The 20,981-nt window shown below is 38.1% G+C and overlaps 1 protein-coding gene across 3 annotated transcripts in view; it reads right to left on the bottom strand.

Annotated features, from left to right (window-relative positions):
* TBL1X (transducin beta like 1 X-linked) overlaps window positions 1-20,981 on the bottom strand; it is a 187,247-nt gene that overhangs the window by 33,463 nt on the left and 132,803 nt on the right. For all 3 annotated transcript variants that reach the window (XM_014882426.2, XM_088160184.1, XM_088160185.1), the window contains one exon: window positions 16,165-16,272. In XM_014882426.2, coding sequence (XP_014737912.1) covers window positions 16,165-16,222 — 58 coding nt within the window. In that variant the 5' untranslated portion in view covers window positions 16,223-16,272. The remainder of the gene's footprint in view (window positions 1-16,164; window positions 16,273-20,981) is intronic.

The raw sequence follows: 20,981 nt of genomic DNA, 5'->3' as shown, positions 1-20,981 counted from the left end.
GGGGGAGGGGGAACAGGATGTAGATATAACTGTAGGAACCCATTTATCATCACACTGTCTCCAGAGCATTAATCTAACATTAAAAGCCTTGGGGAAACCACCCAGGCACTGTTTCAAACAGAAAGAGCCCTCATGGTCTCCACCAAAAGACAAGAAATAAAACAAACAAAACCAAACAACAAACCCCCCCAAAAAAAGAAAAAGAAAGCAGCTTTCAAATGAAAATACTTCCGTTAAATATAGCTGTGCCTCTTCCCCTTGTCAACACTAGTTTCATTTATAGGTTTGTCCGTTAAGGGATTTCCCCTGTATCACTGCAATGTCCAATTATGTGCAGGCTGGGGATGTGATTTTGGGCTTGCTTGACAGTAGTGCTTTCTTTCTGTCTTTTCAAGATGCTTTTTTTCAGCTAGCTCAATTATTAACAGAGATAGCTAGCAAAAACAAGCTGAGAAACAGAATGCCTCCCACATTTGAAACCAAGGTATGTATTTATCAGATTCTCCCCTTCCCCCTACACAATTTATTTTGCTGCAGCTTTTCTCTTTTTCCTGCTAACAGCTTCCACTCTCTCCCCCCCCAAACCTAATTTCCCTTCCCAGTGCTCTTCCAGTTTTGGGGGATGCTTGGGAAGCTTTGGACACTTTTTAGGAAATGGCAGGTCCATCTATGAACAGAATTCCATAGGATTGCAAGGTATAAAAAAAGACAGATAAAAAACCTCCACTGAAAAACTGCAGTATCATTTATATAATCCCTAGTCCGATTTCTTATTCTGTACTGCTCCCTATGTCCTGGTCTATTTTATTTATTGTCCTGCTGTAAAATAGACCATAAGATCTGCAGGGCAGTGTTTTTCCCTGGCTATTAGTTTTGTAGGACATCTAAGCACATTACTGGGAACCACAATGAAGAAGAAATCAAGCACTGAACATACATCGCCTGCACCTAGGGCCTAATCACTGAACACTGAAATCTCTACGTGTATCTATAAATAAATTGCATAAAATTAACCAGAATTAGAGAATGTTATCCCTCTTAATTTATATTTATGTGTATTTGAATTAATCAACAATGGTAACGCAATTTTCTTAAAACAGAACGAACTTAAAAATACATGGCAGATAAATCAGTGAATCTACATAAGAATGAAAAAAACTGAGATGTTGTCCAAGAGCACTAACTTTGACTGCTAAACACTCCAGCAGCTAGGTTGCAAGTCAACAGCTCAAAAAACTGTAACATGGTCTCTGATTAAAACAACAGGTGGATGGCGTAGAAATGGCAACCAACAAACATGGAGGGAAAAAGTAAAAAAGCAGAAAACCATGATTGTGGATCTATGGAAGACATAATCTTAAGTATGATGTCTGACATCTCATTATTGCATTTTGTATCTTACAGACTTTTTAGCTGGCCGCTGGCATATCTCAAGCCCTATCTTTGCCAGGAGACAGATTGTGCACACAGCTAAGCCTCTTTGTTCAGTCCTGATCCCCAGAGAGCAACACATCTCAATTCATAGCATGTGAGAGAAGAAACTTCTCAGTACAAAACTCAGTTATGTTTTTGCAAAGAAACTTGTTATCTTACTGTTTCTCTGGATGCTGAGAAATTATTACCAAAGCACCTGTGAGATGACGAAACACAAAACTCCTGGTACACTGTCACTGAGGAGCAATCTCACTCACACACCTCCAGCAGCTGTGAGAAACTTTCCTCATATTTTATCAGACAAGATCTGATTAACAAAAATCAATGGAGCAAAACTGTTTAAGTGGGTCCTGCTGGACATGGTGCTCCTCACTCCTCTTGAAAAAATCCACCCGTACAATTGTAGTTAAGAAAAACCAAAACAAACATAACAGAAACATGCCAACCAGTCCTCCAACAGACAGCTAATTCCCTCCCGATTTCTTGTATTACTACCACAGCAGTTATATAAGGCTCATATGAAAACAGACTGGTTTTAAAACTACCTCACACAGTCAACAAAATCCTCAGTGAAGCTGTACCTACATCAGGTTTCTGGTAACACTGAAGAATCACCTGAGCTTTACTTTTATAGTTACCAGATGTCATCAGTTCTCTTCAGGGCTCTGCATTCAAGTACACTAAATTACATAGCAAAATTGCAGCTCCACAGTTCAGTCTTACAAAAAGGTGATTTCTATTAAACAAAGGCAATTTAAAAACATTAGCTTGCTAACCTGGCCCTCCTAAGATGATGAAACTACACTGGGGACACAATGCCAAGGCACAAGCACCACCCCCACTTCCAGTCTGTCAAGGCAGTTGGGGAGCGTGAGCAGAGACAGAAGGTGCTCTGCAAGTGGGGATATGAAGGAAGGATGTGGTGGGGATGACGTGAAATTACAGTAGACACAAACTGAAAATGCCGTGGCAGCAGTGAAATGAATGAAAGTTGCAAATCTGTGTCCGTATGCATTCTTCCTCATAAATTCTGTCACTCTGGTGACTGCAATAATCACTCTATAAAACAATGATTTCTGTTCAAAGAGAACCAGTAAACAAAATCTTAGTGCAATAAACTCTTTGAAGACCCATGCAGTGACACTAAAGCCTTTTAAGGTTAAAAGCATAAACACCAAGGGCTGAAGAGGAGAAAGGATTGTCATACACTGAACAGGTTTCATAGCAATGAATGCTGTGACATGATCAGTGCCCTAAAAGGCATCTTTCAGCAGACTTGAGAGAATGACTCCCAGGTTTTTTTCTGCCTCAAAAAAGATGGGAAAACAGAATTCATTAAGCTATGCATAATCTGCAAATACATTATCATATATGAAAAACAGACGCAAATGAACAGTGCAGATCTTGGGATGATCTTGGTATGAAAGGGGGTAATTTACCAACTGTGGAATAGTTGAAGTATTTTACAGAGCATAAAAGCAGAGAGAAAATAATGAATGCAGAAAACAATTACTTAAATGACCCCCCAATCTCAAAAAATTGTTACACAAGTCAAAAAGAGACTTGGAAAACTGACTGAAATTCCTAATTGAGAGATTCCCACACTTTTTTTGTACTGACAGTGGTAACAGGTCCCAGTTCTGTGCTATATTTTTTCCCACACTGAGGTGTCTGTATATACTCTCAATGGTACATACACAGCCATTTGGGAATTCTTGCCCTAGGCAGTGCCAAAAAATGCATATGTAGGACTGTGTTTTGCAAAATTTCACTGATAGGTTTTGCTATAACTGCAAAAATGGAGACGATGGAGGGTTTTTCCTTTGGCTGCTCCTTTTTCAGTTAAAAATGGCTTCCCTTTGAAGCTAGATTTGTCATTGATCATAAAATGACAAGGTTTTATTTAATGAACATAATGATGCTTGTTGCATGCTTGTTTGATCTGAAGGCTACATAGTTTTAATTGTTTACAATATGCCTGGCTCACATCAGAAAGGCCTGTCAAATGTAGGTGTAGAGAAGGCAACTGGGGAGCCACACAGCCCAGGGAATGACTCCTCCAGAGATGTGTCTCACCTCTTCTGGGAGCACAGCATTCCTCTTTTTAGACTCACAACCGGGGTGACGCTGAGTATTCCCCATGCTGGCTTATCTGGCACTCACAGCTCCAGCTAAAATTGACATCTACCAAACCTTCCTTTCATTTCCTAATCTCTTTAGCACCACAAAAAGCACATCTTTGTAAAACTGCAACCCTGAATTGCAGCAGCTACAGTACCTACTGCTGTATTTGTACAGGTGAGGGGAATGACAAAGAGGGGTCCGTGGAAGCAATGACTTTTGAACTGTTTCAGTCCTTGCTGGTTACTTGGGGTTACTTTGGGGATGAGCAATAGAGAAGTGATCTGTTGAACAAAGTTTTCTGTTTGTGAGCTAAGTGGACTTAGTTTTCTCTGGTTAACCTAAATAGTTTGCTGTACAAATAGCTTTAAAAAACCAGGTGTTTTTCAGTTATTTGCGAATTACTCAGTTCAATTACTCACTCTATAAGATCCTTCACTGAAACATTTCCTACTGTACAATCAAACAGAGAATAAAGAATTATGAATATCAAATTGCCTTTTACACACACCTTGGGCATCTTGGTGATGAACAGCCTCTATCCCAACACTGAGTACAAGTAACAAGCCATTCCTACAGATCTTTGTATAACTAATGCTCAGTGTGGCCCTCTTTTCTGGAAAATAGTGAGTTTTCATATGGAGATCTGTGTAATTTCCTTCAATAATTTTTCCTATTTCTTTAACTCAAGCTGTCCAGACCGAGGTTTGCATATAGAGAGATCTTTAGTTCAATTTCTGGAAATCACTAAATTAGCAATGTTATTACTTTAGAAGAAAGAGAGAAAAAAACCCAAATGAATCTGACAATCCTTTTTTTTTTCTCCAACATTTTAACCACCTCCACATGGAAATAACCAGCACTTCTTGTTTAACTGATTTCTCTGACATTTTTTTTTTAAATTTCCAATACAAGCTCCTCCAATCCTCACCTCTGAAGTACACAGTATTCCCCTTCAAAGTATTTGGCAGGTAGAGGAGACAAAAATGAGCAAGGCTTTAGAAATTATTAAAACTACTAGCTCAGCAGAATCAATCTGCAGTTGCTATAATGGGATCCACCAGCAATCTCAAGTTTTCTGACTGCACAACTGCCTGCTTTCTTTAAGGTAAGTCTTGCACCTGGCAGTGCTGCTGAGACTTTGACCAAAGTACAATTCAGAAAAGAATGGAAGGCCTGCAAGAGCTGATTACAGCTAGACAGGCTGCAGGGAAAAAAAAAAAAGGTTGTGAGGGGCAATGAAAAGTCATCTTTATGACCATAAATGGGTTGGGAATATGGGCAAAATTCCTGGGAGATTCAGACACATCAAGTAGAAACATTCCACTGCATCATGAACTGATGAAAAATCAAAAGAAAATAATGAACAGGAGGGGCAGACATCCACACACAATCCCATCAGCTGCTTTACTGTGTTACTAAACCCAAGTAACTCCAAAGCTGTCCCCACAACCGCCGGCCAAAGGAACCAGATACATGCAGTGGGAAAACATTCACCCCAATTTTGACATCTGAGTCCTGGGAGTGCCATGTAAGCAGGAAAGTAAGAAGGGCAGAGTGTACAATGTGGTGTTCTGAAATAAATTAGAGCCCCATCACAGCAGTTAAAAAGAAGCCCACAAAAACCCCCAGTGAAATATGACCATGAACAAAATAATTTTCTCCAAAAACTAATGATGTACAAATAAATACAGTCAATGTTAAATGAAGACTTTTGTAGGCCTAGATTTATCAGTGTAGAGAAGTAAGGCATTTGTATCATTATGGGCAGATTTGAATGCAATTTCTGTACGCAAAACCAGAAGCAAACAACTTAAGTTAGAGCAACTGTATTTTCTTAACTCGGGGCCCAGCACATACTAATCTAGTTCCTGAGGCAAGTGATGTAATTTCTTGCCATTGCCTGAGAGAATTACAGTGATGTTCTTCACTGTACTTGACTGCAGCTGCCATTTTTAGCCTAGTATTTTCTTTTCTATATTGTGCACTGAGTGAGAACTGAGAATGCAACATGGATCCCTATCCTTTCTTGTCCTTAGATTTTTGTCTAAACTGAATTATGTATCCATAAAAATATGGTCACAAACTCCCAGTGTACATATATGCAAAAGCTTCACAAAAAGGACAACTGGTTTCTTTGAAATATGTTTGGTCACAGTAAGTGTCTGGTGCCTTAAGCCACTGGTAAGATTCTACTAACAAGTACAAAAAATAATGGTGGACAAGAATCCTATGCCAGATCTTGTTTATAATTCACAAGAGACCGAGATTCTTCTCTTGGCTGAGGTTTATGTTTCTCAGTAATACATCCTACAGTACCTCTCTGGTTTTGGCAGTGTCTGCTTATTTTGAAGACTTACCTTTGCAATTACATAAAGGGCTTAACAAGGACACACATTAGCAATTTAAAGTAGAGAACTGCAGTTGAAATCTATTTTTAGAAAAATCAGCTGAACAATAGGGCTTGCACATTTGTTTCAAGATTAGGATTGCTAAATGATTAAAATTATTTCTAGAACCCTGGGAAATGTGTTTGGTATTACCAGTTCTTTCACAGTCACTGGGAAACATAAAGAAAGGATTCCTAGCTGTAGGTAAAATTACAGTATGTCTAGTTACCCAAAGTTTTGTAGAAGCGATTATTCACTAATATTAAATGTTACGCCCTTTTTTTCTTGGATATTGGACCTGTTCACCTTCTGCCAAGAATTCAGAGTAAATGTCTGCTACCCAAAATTATTTTATTATGTGCCAAAGAATGTTTTTGGCAGGTATTTTTTTTTCTTTTTCATGCGGGAAAGTATGTTGGAAAAGATTAATACAACTTGGAAATGATCTTTTGATGAGTGGTACTTGGCACTCACTGTTTAAGCCTTTCTGAGGGCTGCAAATTAACAAAGAGAGAAATACGATACAGACAGAAAACAGAGCACAAGTAATGGAAAGAGGAACTTATAAAAATCTCTTGAAAACAAGGTCTAAAATAATCCCCTTTTTCACTCACTCTGTGTAAATGAGAATGACAATTGCAAATAAATATCAATACAGATCTAGCAATTTATTGCAAATATAAGCAAAGTTTGAAACAGCTCATGAAGGCCACAAGGATGAAAAGAATCTTTTCTTTCTCAATTAATGAGATGCTGTTATCTTTTAGCCCTGTCTGTGCAACCAAACATCCAAAGAAAGAGACATGCATCATTTTAAGGATCTTGTTTATAGAACAGACTTTCACAGTTGTATATACTTTCCTTAATCTATGTTCTTCTTTCTGCTCTAACACACACCTCCAACTGGTGCAAGAAGGACACCACAGCTGCCACTCGGGACATTCAGGAACACCAGGAAGGTTTCTGTGGATGGTGACTACAAACGGAGCCCCAACACAGGATGGGTGTGAGGATGGGTGGTCTGTAAGTGCTGTGGCTGTGCAGGCACAACATTTTCAGCATAGAGTAATGTTAATATTAGCAAAACTTGCAAAGCTCCATTGGGCCTGGAGACTCAAACTGAAAAGCAGTAATGTGAGAAATGTGTAGGACTGCACTGGTTTTACCAACAAAGTCATCTTGACCTTTAGACATCTGTCTTCTACCCAACATGCTATTTTTTTAATACCCTAAAAATACTGTGTTTTTGCAAGCTTTAAAAAACAGGACATGAAGTGATCAGAACCAAAATTTGTACCGTGGAATAAATTTGTAAAGGTGTAATTATGTTTGTGTAACATAAAAATCACTGTGTTTGCTCAGTGTCCAAGATCCAACTCTGTACGGCAACTTTCAGGCCAAAGAAAAATGGCAATAGCCAAGTTTAAAGAACTGTGAAGAGACCTAGAAGGAAATATGAGGTAAGCAGGCTTTTGCAAATGGCAAAACCCCCAAAATACTCAGTGTATTTATTTTATTCACATGAACTTAAAAATTCTGCACCAATTATGAAATAGGGTAAATAGAATGATATTTTCAAACAGACCACTTGAGCTGCACCACAAAACATTTGAAAATATTGTTTATACATTTGTATATAAAGAGATATCTGGTCACAAAAGTCACAAGTCTGTGAATATAAAGCCATAAAAAAAGGTCTCATAGAGCCTATTAAATTCTTTTGAAAATTTACCAGAACAAAGTAGGACAAACCCAATAACCTCTTTACCTGTGAAAATGTTTTGCCCTCACCATCACAGAATTTGAATTTTGAGAAGCCAACAATGAAATAGTGCTAGTACGTATTCATTGCTCTTTGAAAGAAGTGTCCAATTTGGTTTTGACTTGCACAGGCACTCTGCTTCATCCTTTCCAAGATCTGCAGCTTTGTTAAGTTTAAACAAAAATGCTTTGGGAACTGCAGCCCAACAAAACTTGTTGCCTTCTAATGTTGACCCTGGTTTTCTTCAAATGTATTTCTTGTTTACAAAGAGAATAAATCTTACTAGTGGAGAGAGAAACTGTGCATAATAATATACTTCTTATTTTAGAAGTGGATTTGTCTTTTCAGCATAATCCATTCTCAAACAGTGAAGTATGATTTCAAATTCAGAGTGAGGCCCACTGTTTCTGGAATCATACAGTCACTGCCTTCCCAGTTTAAAACAAATACAGAGAAGTAGAGGAGATATTAAAAAAAGAGTCGTGGTTTATTAAAATTCCTTATATACCCTTTTGGTAAGACACTATTTTACTATAAAAATATTATGCTGGAGGCATTATATATTATACTATATGAAATATATGTTGTTACAGATGGTTTCATGTCATATAGGAACATTCATTCTGAGGTGACTTTTATGAAATACTTTGATTTAAAGCAAACCATTTTTGGGGTCAAATTTCATAAGTGTTCTTATCCAACGGTCACTTTAACATGCATTGCACTCCTAGAACAACACTGTGGCCTTATTTAGCTAAAATAATTAATGAAAACTCTTGTAACTTTTGGTTCTATGGTTCTTGGCTGGTTCTATAGCCAACTTTCAATAAATCAAAGATCTGGATCAAAACCTTAAGTTATTTTATTTTAATTGAGTAGGCTGGCCCTTGAAAGGATAATGCATCATATAAATAGGACTGCACGCCCACAAATCAAGTCTGTACTAAAACCATGAGAATTAAAAGTAGCATTTGTTTTGCTCTGAAGTCTCTCTATTGTACAGCTGAAAAGCTGAAAGAATCCCTGCCTTCAGTCTTAACACCAGTTCCTGAAAAATACAGTTAGCATGTCATTCATTCTGCTTTTAGGGATATATATTCACCCATAAATTCATAAAGAGTACTCTGAAATAATTGAAAAAGAATGCTAAACATTGTCCCAGCACCCATGTAATACTTTTTACTCAGAGGATTTCAATACATTTTAGGACTAGAAACATTTAACATCTGCTTTGAGGTACTGTTCATAGTGTTAACTTTGCTTTCAAAAAGGAGAATTGAGGGACAGAAACTTTAAGGTGAGGTATAAACACTCAGTTTTTATGTACGTCCCTGAAGAATGTATCACTTTATTTATTCAGTAGTGCCTGGCCAGCAGGCAGTTAGAGCAGCACAAGAAGGAGCTGAGCACACAGGAGGTCAGCAGTGCCCTTACTCCAGTGCACCTGAGGTTGGGCTGTGACCTACAGCCACTCTGTGCTGCAGGCAGGACACACGAGGCCCAGGAGACTGTGGTGACATGCATGTCAACACAAATAATGCAGCCACAGATTGTTAGTGAATCAACACTAAAACGTGTGTTTTATCTTGGCCTGGCAGGCTGTCATTTCAAGGAGGCATTTTTCCCTCAGCAAACAAAAGGTCTCCATCATGCCTGCCTTGAGAGCACAGCTGTGTACAGAGCCTTGGGAACATTGCAGTGACTGCCCTGCAGACCTTTCTGTACACGTTGTTCAAAGGATCTTTGAGGCTCTCCAGTGCTGAGTAGGAGGTTGGACTACTTGAACATGAGCCAGCAGAGTGTCCTTGCAGCACGGAAAGCCAAGAGCATCCCGAGCTGTACTACACAAAGCACTGCCAGAAGGTCAGTGGAGGGGATCCTCGCCCTCTGCTCAGCACTGGTGAGACAAGCCTGGAGTGCTGTATCCAAGTCTGGGCTCCCCAGCACGAGAGAGACAGGGATGCACTGCAGAGAGCCCAGTGAAAGACCATAAAGATAATCAGTGGACTGGTGCATCTGCCATGCAAGGAGAGGCTGAGAGCTGGGACTGCTCAGCCTAGGGAAGAGATGGCTCACAGAGGACCTTATCCATGTGCAAAAAATACCTGAGAGAGGTGCAGAGAGGATGAGCACTTTTTCCAGTGGTGCCCTGTGATAGGAGGCAATCAGCACAAAATGAAACACGTGAAATTCCACTGAAACAAAATAAAACATTTTTTACTGTAGGGGTGATAAAAGTACTGGAACTGGCTGCCCGGTGAGGTTGTGGACTCTTGAGCCTTAGGAGATATTCAAAACACAATTGGACACAGCCCTGGGCAACCTGCTGCAGCTGACCCCACTGTGAGCAAGGGAGATGAATTAGATGATCTCCAATGGCCCCTGCCAACCTGAACTATTCTCTGATTCTGTCATCTCCTGAGATACTATCCAGACTGAGCCCTCCTACAATCCTAATGAGCCAAATTGCAAGAAAACATAAAAAAAGGCCAAAGAAAAATCATTATCCAGTGACTCTGTCATCAGTACACACTATTGCTTTTACTGCCACACTGGAGAATTGCCTTTATTGACCAAATGATTCATTCTTCTAATGAATTATTCTTCAAGGTATAAATTTTAATAATTTAAGAAAAAAGCAAGCACTGTACATTCCTCTTCTTCCTCACAGCAGTCTTCCTACACAAAGGAAGCAATTAGCTTTGAAGCAAATTTAGCTGACCTATATATGCCAATCTTTTATGCTTTGCTTAATCTGAATTATTTTCAACATGCACGTCTCTCGTCTGTGACTCAGGGACTCTGTGCCATATACAGTTGTTCAAAAATACTCTAAACATACCTCATGCAAGCAAAGTATGGACTTCAGAGAAAAATTACACAGGCTTATGTAAGTAAAGACTGTTGAATCAGGCACCAATTCAAAAGAACAGAATACTGATCTTCAGTCATTCCCTACTGCCTGAGAACTTACGCAAGCAAACTGTGGTATTTACAGTTGTTGTAAAATTTCTATGTTGAAAAAGAGAACTATTAAATAAAAAAAGTAATTTCCTTCAAATTTTGTTGTTTCCTTTTCAAAAAATTGCAAAAGTCATAGGGAAAAAAAGTAATTTACTATTATTCCAACTATTTTATTTAGTTTCATCACAAGGATGAAATCCAGAAACATCATAATATCCACATTTTGGATTCTCTCATATTTTCCAAAGGAAAAATGACAGCAAAATGCCTTGGATGTGGTTAACAGGAAAGGCCCATATTTGCACATGCTTAATTACAAAGGGTTCTGTGATTCACAGAAACTCTTTGCTCTATGCCCTTGAATCTATGCTTAAAACCTGAGAAGAAATACTTTTTTTCTAGGAAAACAAGGAAAATCTGTCAACTACAAACCAGCCAGAACAATGTGCTGCTATAATCCTGAATTTACAGAGGGGTAAAAAAACTTTTTTATTAGCTGTCTTCATTTTTATGGCTGGGAAGAAAACAAATGAAAATTCTGAAGTAAAATGGTAAATTGTCCCAAGTCGGCATCTAAAAATGCCACTGACATCTTTTTTAACAAAAGCATCTAGCAACTATTTTTATTGTCTTAGATGTGGTACAGATTGTACATGGTGCAGATTATACACTGGGGAACAGTTATCAAGGGTGTGTCATAAAACATGGAAAAATTCAAATCAAAACGTAAAAATTTGAGTGAAAATGGAAATTTACACAATCTTAACTCTAACCAGTCATTGCAAGACATTCATTATAATAAATGTTCTACTAGAAAACAGTGTAAGCCACAGGCAACTGGGGAGTTGATTTTCAGAGAAGAATTCTAGACTACAGCATGCATATAAATGCTAGAAAAGGAACACTGTTAAATGATCAATACATCAAAAATATCCAATTTGAAAAAGCTTTAATAACTGAATTGACATGTTGGGCTGGGTAGGGAAGGCAATTTATTGTAGCATTTGGACTGATGATAGGATTTGCACTCACAACAGATGGCAACACATTTTAGCTTAAAAAATATGTGAGAGATTTGATTTCCCTTGGTTTTGCCATCCTCCTTCAACCCCTAGAAATTTCCTTGAGATCCATATTACTCCTCATTGCATTGTACTACTCTGACTTTCATTCCAAAAGACAAATAATTATCTGTTTGTGTTTTGGAAAAAAGAGAACAGGAAAACTCTACATTATGAATGCCACATTTTTTTTTCAGAAGCTGAAGAAATCCAATAGAAGATCTATGTCAGCAATGAAGATGGCTGTTAGCAAAAGTATGCTTCTCAGGTGGTTTGAAGAGGTGCAAAGTTAATACAATTAATATTATGTTAGTATTAGTATTACTATTATCTACTATTAATTGCAATTAACCTAATTTGGATGCCAGAACAGTGGCTACTTTGGTATAGCTTGTTTCATTTTCATCAATGTACCTGCTTGGTTGATATAACTGTGTCCACCACAGGAGTATTTTGTGTGCTCCTATCTCCACCCTGGTTGTACACTCTTAGTGTGGATGTACCTAACTGGGGTCAACATTTCATTTAAATGACACCTCCAAATAAATATAACCTGACTTCAAGAAGTTTGACTCCTGAGATAAACAATGCTTGAAAGGCCTCAGCACTTTTAAGAATGACCCCCTTAAAATGTGCACCAAAAAAGTTCGTAATAAAAAAGGAGAAAATGAGACATTGCAAGGCTTGACTTTGGATAGGAAGAGATAACCTTGAACTGAAAATAAACATTTGTTCTTGTTGTATCTCAAGAAAGGGGCATTCATGGTCTTAATGTGGAAGTGGTTAACACCTAGTCACCTTAGTGATGAAATTCCTGTGCCATCAAGCCATGGACCATAAATGGAAATTATGATAGACTGCTTTGAGTTTCTGGGCATAGATAAGCCCTGAGACAGTCGCCTGTGTGAAGAGGCAGCTATTTACTTACTTATTTTAATACAGCTAAACATTTAGAGCCTTAACTTGTCCAAGTCCTGTCTTGTAAGGGAGGGATTTGACTGCACTGCCCCTGGACCAGGCATCTTCTCCAGCCTGCTCCTCCAGCAGCAGGCAACTTAAAGCAGTCTCCTTGGCTGTACCTTTTTCTGTTAAACCATGATCAGTCAGTATAACTCACCAAATGCCACAACTTACTATTTAATTCCATCTGCAGATGCACTTAGTAAGCATTTTATATTTCCTTCCAGGTAACCAATAAAGCTGCTGAGCAGCATTACGCCAAGAAGAGATTCCTGTGAGTTCCCACTAGAAGTAACCCTTGAGATGAATACTCCCCAGCTATAATCACTTTTCAAGATGTTTCTGTTCTCCCATTTTTAATCCATTTGGTAACTCTGGATTACACTGATCTTACTCACTGTTATTTTATTTTGGTTTTAACCACCGTGTCAACAAGACCAAATAAATGTCATAAAGTAGTCTAAGTGTATTAGTGTCAGCACGGCTATCTTTGTCAACTTCATTTCTGATCTCGGAAAATGCAGTATCAAGTATGTTTGACAAGATGTGTTATCCATAAAAACTTGCTGGCTGGCATTTGGCATGATGTCATCTCTTCAGATTTGTTGGAGATATTTAGTCTCTGCCTTCCAATAACTGTCCTTGACCTATAGTTACCTGGATCATCTTGTTTAACCTTTAAAAATTCTGGCACAACATTTGCTTTTTCCAGTTCACTGAAACTCTCTACAGTATGCCAAGTTTTGTTAAAAAGCAACAATAATGATTTAGACAGTTCAACTCTATTAATAGTCTCCTGTGCAAGGTCTCTGATCTGACAGAAAATTAAGGAGGAGAAATATAGTTACTGAATTTCACTTCTAGCTTCAAGTTTACAAGAGCTGAACTCCTACTAGAATCACCTGCCAGAATCTTCATAATGAAGAGTAGAGGCCCCTTCAGCATCTTTGCTACAATGCTTCAAAGAATCTCAAGTGTTTCTGTACCTTGCAGATGCAAAAATACATGAAATGTTATAAGGCTATTTTGCTTTTTAAATACTTATTCTGCCATATGTATCTCCTTTGTTATTTCTCTCTTTCTCCCACCATTTGCCTATATTTTATGGGAAAGCCTGAAGTTTTACATTATAAGATTAAAGGACAGACACCTGAAAAAAAAAAAAGTGAACTTTTGTATGGTCTTGTAAGCAACATTCACAGCTGTGTCTGATAAAATTTTTAGAAGCTTTGGGTTCAGCTAATGTTAACAAATAATCAGTGTGATAACCCTGTTTTTGGCAAACTCCTTAAACTGTAGGGGTTTGAACTCAGACTGTATTTAAGCACTAGCCCTTTAAATCTGGACTACATTATTTCTGAAGCTGCGGATTAAATATTTTTCATCTGCTGTTGCATCTTATGGCATTTATAGTAGCAGGTGGAAAGCCAAAATGCTGTGTAACAGTTTCTGTTCTACTGCCTTACTTCATCTGAAAATACAGATATAAAAATTGCTTTGGAAAAAACAATGACAATAGGAAAAAAGGTTCAAACTAAATGCAAGAAGCTTTTTTAGCAGACTAGTGGATTCATCACTGGTTATAGTTCTAATTTGCTAAAAGGAATTCCTAGTAAACTGTCAGGTATATCTATCACATCCATATCTAGCATCTAGATTTCAATATGCTCAGTTTGAAGCATATTTGAATATTTCTTCAAATATTTAACCTCAACTTCCACTCTCTTATATGTGTAAAATACAGAACAGTGGAAATAAGGTGTTTTTGTGAATGTCTTCAGTATGTGTGGATTAAATAACAAAAATGTTTGACCCTCTAGATAAGAATGTAAGAGCAGTACAACTTGCCATTAACATACATTTGCATGTAAACCTCCCTGTAAAATAGCAAAAGTGATTGCTTGCTTGTGGGAGATGTTACCTAGAGGAACTTTTTCTGACATTTGGCTTATCCCACCATTCTTGATTGACTTTGTAAGGCCTCCTGAATCACTACATAATAGTAACTCACCTCCTGATTTATCAAAAGGAATAAAAAAGGTTGTTTCTTTTTCACATCAGAAAAAGCTACCGTATTAATACACTGTTATTGAGAATCTCCTACAACCCAAACATAACAATGTAAAGTAACTTCAGGATTCTTTATGCTTTGATTACATCTGGTGCACTGGTCTAATGTCTAAGAGCTCTTTCCAGTGCAGTATACAATGGCTTATTTTTAAAAGTAAACTTGGGATGAAATTTTAGTTTTGTTAGTTCTTCTTTTTCTTTCATCTATTTCCACACCAGATCTAGACAACTTTTAATAAGCCCCACTATTAGAGAGTGTGAGACAACAGCTAACACAGGCCAACTATGGAATCTCAAAGAACTGTTTAAAACTGCTAGGTTTTAAAAAAACCTAACCCTAAAAAAGTATGCTAAACCTTCTTAATTTAAGTGGAGATTCTTTGAATAGGGGTTCAGTTTCCTGGGGTTGAAATAGCCTTGCAAGTGGAAGAAACAACTCAAAATAATGTATCCAATGAATACCAGTTGTAGTGACCAACAGAAGCAGGCTAAGGCAGTATCTTCTACCTGCTGGATTCTGGCTCTCTGTACAAGTCATCTCTTGGGTCTTGAGGGCTTATTCTAAAACTGGCTTCACGTCTTCTCACAGGATGACATCTATTTTGCACAGATTTTTTTGTTTGTTTCAGCATGTGAAACATGAAATATTTTTGGTCAATTCTACTTTTACCAACACGAAACATCGGGTCAGTACCAAGTATAAACTGTGATGCTGGTTACAAATCCTTTGTCAATGTTTCTCAGCTCCTCTGTCATCTCTACAGTAACAGAACTCTTCCATTAGCTAAGAGACTTTCTACTTCTTGCAGTCAAAGAGTGGAAAGAAGACTATGAATATAAATAAACCCAAAATATAAGTTGCAATTTAATTTTTTTAGAAGATTTTAAAGCCCCATGCTATTTTCCAATATGAAAACAGATAAAGTGGAAGTGGTATGGAGACAGAGCAGAGACTTGTGCAGCTCAGTTTACATACTTAATTACCCTAAGAATAGTCTAAAACATCAGAAACTTGCAGCTGAATTTCTCTTTAGAGCCAACATAAACCCTGTGTAAACAATTTCAAGTAGCTAAGAAAAAAAGATACAACACACATGTGCTTTTTACCTGTGCTGCCAAAAATGACTTTGGCTGACATGGTGTAACTACCAAAGCATTTGTTAACATAATGTTATTTACTTCTTATTTTGCCTAACTGCAATGTTTATTTTGTACCTGTGCATGTTTGCACTTTTATTATGTTCTAGACCATGATTTCAAAGAAACAGGGGTTTGTGCAAGAAATATTTAGTTTGTCAGTTTGAAACACTCAAGGCAACATTCCTAGAGCAATATCATGCAAAAATGCCATTTCCCCATTTCATTTATGACCAGAAGTTATGAAGAAAGACAAGGAATTTACCCGATTCCTGGAGATAGCGATACACCAAGAAATTCACTTCGTCACTGGTTATGCTCATCTTAGCCCAACCTCAATATGATGAGGTTTACGAGAAGTGTGATCCACGCTCTGTTCAAAGGGAGAGAAAAGAACAGGTTTTGTTTTATCTTAATTCACTATGAAATGTGTTATCAAAACAGAGGTGGGAATTGTTAAGGTATTTAAAGTTGTCATAAAGTTATTAGAGCTGTAATTTTCCAATGTGAGGCATCCATTAAATATTGTGAATCAAGTACTGTACTGCACCTTTTAGTACAATTTAGTATTTAACATACATGAGAGAGTCAGGGGGAGCATTTTAAATATTGGAAAACTTTTCTCTTGTCAACTGCTTTACTTGTGTGACTTTACTACAGGTTCTTTGGAGACATCTCTTTATTGTGTGCTTTCAGAATTGCTGGCAATTACAGTCATGTATAACACACCAAATTACAATATTTTTGCAGCTCTGAATTTGTAATCCAGCTTTTTGTCCAGTTGTTTATCCACTGAAGACAGATTCTTTCCTTACAAAACCATGTTATGCAATGAATGGGGCAGGAGGGGAAGAGAAAGAGAGAACACCATATACCTTGAGTCAGCAAGGAAGACAAATACCCTTGCATTATACTAGGCTGTAATATTATAATGTCTCTGTTGAATAATGTTGAGCAAGAATTAAACTCCAATTTTTCATTTAAGTAATTGCAACCTTTAGGATGACGGTTTTACATTACTATTTTGGGCATACACTCTGGTAATAAAAACACTGGCTTTAGATGATAAATTTGTTTTGAACGGTTTCCATTAAATCTTGATGATTCATTCCTGTTTGGGAATCTGACTTAAGTAGTTTGGTTTTAAAAGACCTAAGTGCTCCTCAGAAATAAACTCTGCAGCTGTGTCAGCCACACCGTACCTATAAGTGATCACACACAGCTTTGGCCGCCGAGGCGCACACGGGGCTCTCACTGCACACGTACAAACCAAAGACCGTAGGCTGTGCCGGCTGTTTTGATTTCCCGTATGTCTCTTCTTGGCAAGTGGAAAGGTTGTCTTTGTTCATCGAAAACCTCTTCAGTAATTCCTGCTGCCCAAAGCAGCACCTGCTACTGCAGGCGATGGTGATCGAGGACGCTTCCCCTGCTGATGGTTTAAACCAGCAGGTCACTCATGACTGTAACAGATGTCTTTGCATATTTATGTAAATGGAGGTCTTTCGAACCCTGGTAAGCCTTTTATTATCCCAGGCTGTATTTCATCAATAGCTCGGATGCTGTTTTTTCTTATGAAACCATAGCTTGCTAATTTGGCAGACATCTTCCTCAAATACTTGAGTCTTAATTGTTACAGTTTGCATTTCTTGGACAACGAGACGAAACAAAGTACTGAAAATCATTCGGTCTCCGTAAGGAAAATTTCATCTCCTTTGGAAAGGATGAATGCTTTCTGCTAAGATTCTGGCTGAGGACAGCATCAGCTGTATCCAACATCCATTCCTGTCACACATGCCACGTATTGCCCTGGGAAGCCACTCAGTCTCTTTTCTCCTCAATCCCTCATCTGTAAAATGGGCTCAAACTTCTCTGCCACATGATTAGGAGACTGGAAGCACTGATCGTGGTTAGGACTGAAGTTACCAAGGCTGGCAACTGCAGGCAGTCAAAGCACCACTTCCAGTACAACTTTATACACACTTCTTCCAGATAAACAGACTTAGACCTGAATAATTAATAACCTCCTGTGCCCTTTTTGCATAATCATTGCCATACAATGAAGAACAAGATAGACTTTCACAGCAACAGTTAAGGCCATTTTCATCTCCGTGTGCTTAAAATACATCTGTATTGTTGCTATGGCCATGATAGTAATAAATCAAGAGAATTTGATAGCTGTGGGTTGAAAAAAAAAATAACCCACTTTTAAAAGCATTTTAAAAATAGCTGCTTCAGAATTTGGTGGTAGGAAAGTTGGTAAAGATGAAACCGCTTACAAAAATTCAGTTTCAGCAATGACGTACTCTGTGGTAAGATGAACTTTATTAAAAAAAAAATCAAAATGTACAAATGCCATTTCTGGGTGCTTTCTGACAATTTTAGATATTAACATGGTATTTCCCATATGCAGAGGGTTGCTTTGGGAAAGGGGAGGCAAGGGAAAGGAAGAATGCTGGGTTTTGTTTGTTTTTCTAAAGATGATTTTTCTTAAATTAATTAAAATCAGAGAAAATCGGCGTGACTGCAAAACAGTCTCCCAGTTCCAGAAGAAGCCCCTCTATAGCAGCTACCTTTGTATCAGAATCCCAAGTACACCCAGTAATAGTTGAATTTACAATGCATTTTCTCTGAAGTCAGTCAACAGGAATTACTTTTGACACGTGTCAGATCATATCTTTATACACACATTGTTACCATGCCACAAATAACCAGATGATCTCCACCCATATATTTAAGGTTTCTTCTCTCCCACAGATGCACAACTGTAAGGCTTTTACCCGTCCAAAGCAAGACACAGATTTTGGCTTTTACCCAGAGAAATCTATTCATTAGAAATTTGGCTGACCACACTCAATTTCATTAATGCTCTTTCTGATTCCCTTCTTTGCAAATAAAAAGTCCAAATAAAAGAGACATGGTGGAGAGCAGAGGAACATCCTTATGCTTTGTGTATTTTCAAGACTGATTGGTAAGGAACAAATAACTAGCCTCCTCCTCAATATATTTTTTAAATGTAGAAATGTAAACTTCTGTAGGAAATAACAGAAGTTTTCAGTCACCATTGTGATAGATTTATTTCTGCTAATTGATGGCCTCCTTTTGTTACTGTCAACTGGTATTACCTAGATTAATAGTTTTTTAAAAGAAATTAAGTGCAGTTTATAAACAATACTGATGTGTCTTTAGAGACGCTTCACATTTAAACCAGCAATAACATCTTAATTCTTTAAAATGTCAGGAGGATTAGCAAAAAGCATTCAAACATATTTGAACTTTCTTTACTTAAAACACTTTTTCCTGCAGCCAATTACACATAATGGGAAGTTCTATTTACTTCAACCTCACTTTAAAAATTTGGCTTGTGATCCTGTAGATATTTAAGAATGCCCAAACATGTGACCTGAGCCAATTAAGACTTCTTAAAATATAATGGATGCAAAACATACAAACCTCATGAGTAGATGGATGGGTTATCACGATCGTTCAAATTTAAATGCAGCACTTATTTAAAACAAACACTCAGCTCTTAGATCTATCAGGATAGATTTGCAGAAATGCTTCCCATACAGGGCTAAAAGTCTGTGATATTACCTCAAATGCCACCATTGTGCTTCTAGGGCTGCTTGTCTTTTGCTGAACCAAATGGTTCACCTGGCATTCAGTGCTGCCAATGAAGTTAAAACTGCAGCAGGTTTCCCTGTGCTCTGGGCAGCCAGGACAGCCTGAGTCCCAGAGTAACCACAGGACCTGATCTGGCTCTGTGCACTGACATACCACTGTCCTCAAATTAAACCTTCCTGGAGCACTGGCAATCCTGCTAATGGGCCATGCAAATGGCTCTGGAGAAGGCACCCTGACATATAGCCATGGCTCAGCACAGTGATAGCCAGGTCAGCTAAGAATAGTTTATTTACATCCCATCATCCCCTTACTCAAAAGGATTGCTCTTCCTTTGCCAGGCATATTTTAGCACTGCAGCCATAAAAAAAGGGAGATCTGGCTGAAGAATCAAGGGAAAATGATCAATTTTGAAATAGCATCTAAAGACTCAACTCCTCTGCCTCTTTTCTAAATGATGGTCACTGGGTCCCTCCAGGGCCATGTCCTACCCTCCAGGCCAACCCCAGAGCAGGAGATGGCCAAGGTTATTTTGGGAAATGAGTTCACATTTGCTACTTGAGCCAGCATGCCATCCATAGAGACTGGGAATTACCAGTCAATCTTCCCCTCAGGAAGGCAGAAACAGGTCAGACATTTAGGGAAAACACCAAAACTAAAACCTAAACCTGAAACCTAAATAGGAACTCAGGTACTTCCCATTTGTGCATCCAGCCCTGCTGAAAGAAATTTATCAGATGGCTGGGTCTGGCCCTCATTTTACACCTTGAAAAATTCTGCAAGCTCCAGTCTGCTTTAACAGAGTGCTGAGCAGTTGTCAGTTCTTGGGAGGGTTTATTTTTGGGTCACTGTGGTAAAATAAACACTCTCCCTTTCTTCCTCCATGCCCCCCTCACTTCCAAACCCCAGCTGAAAAACACAACTTTTCATTTATCTCCTGCAGAGGCCAAAATGTCTTTTCACAACTGCAATTTTAATGACAACAGCAGCATTGTCATTAAAATGATAAGGAGGTGTGAAGAGAAATTGTGTATTTGCTTTTGGGAAAAAAAAGGCAAAAAACAGAGGTTCCCTTAAAATGAAAACATTCCAGAAAGTTCAAACATTTAATGTTTTTGACTTGATGCCCTGCTGCATGGGAACCAGAGTTCACACACTTATGCATCCATTTTCTCATCCAAGATGGATCTGTGCACCAAAGTGCATCTTTCTGGACCCAACACAGTCTCTCCATCTCAGAGAAGAGAATGTGAATGTAATTACTAAAACAGACTCTAGGAAACCACTGTGACAGCACAGCCAAATCAATGTGTGACTGTTTTGTATATGCTCTGTAGTTTAATGAAAAACATTTCCCAAAGCCAGAAGCCACTTCTCACAAAATGAGTCATTTAGGCAATCTCTGTGTTTTCTGTTGAAAAATACTTTCATCAGAAACTTTCAATGAGTCCTACACTTCTGTAT

This window comes from Sturnus vulgaris, chromosome 2, assembly GCF_052056855.1.
Source record: "Sturnus vulgaris isolate bStuVul1 chromosome 2, bStuVul1.hap1, whole genome shotgun sequence".
Taxonomy (NCBI): Eukaryota; Metazoa; Chordata; class Aves; order Passeriformes; family Sturnidae; genus Sturnus; species Sturnus vulgaris.
This window is presented reverse-complemented; position numbering and strand designations above follow the sequence as displayed.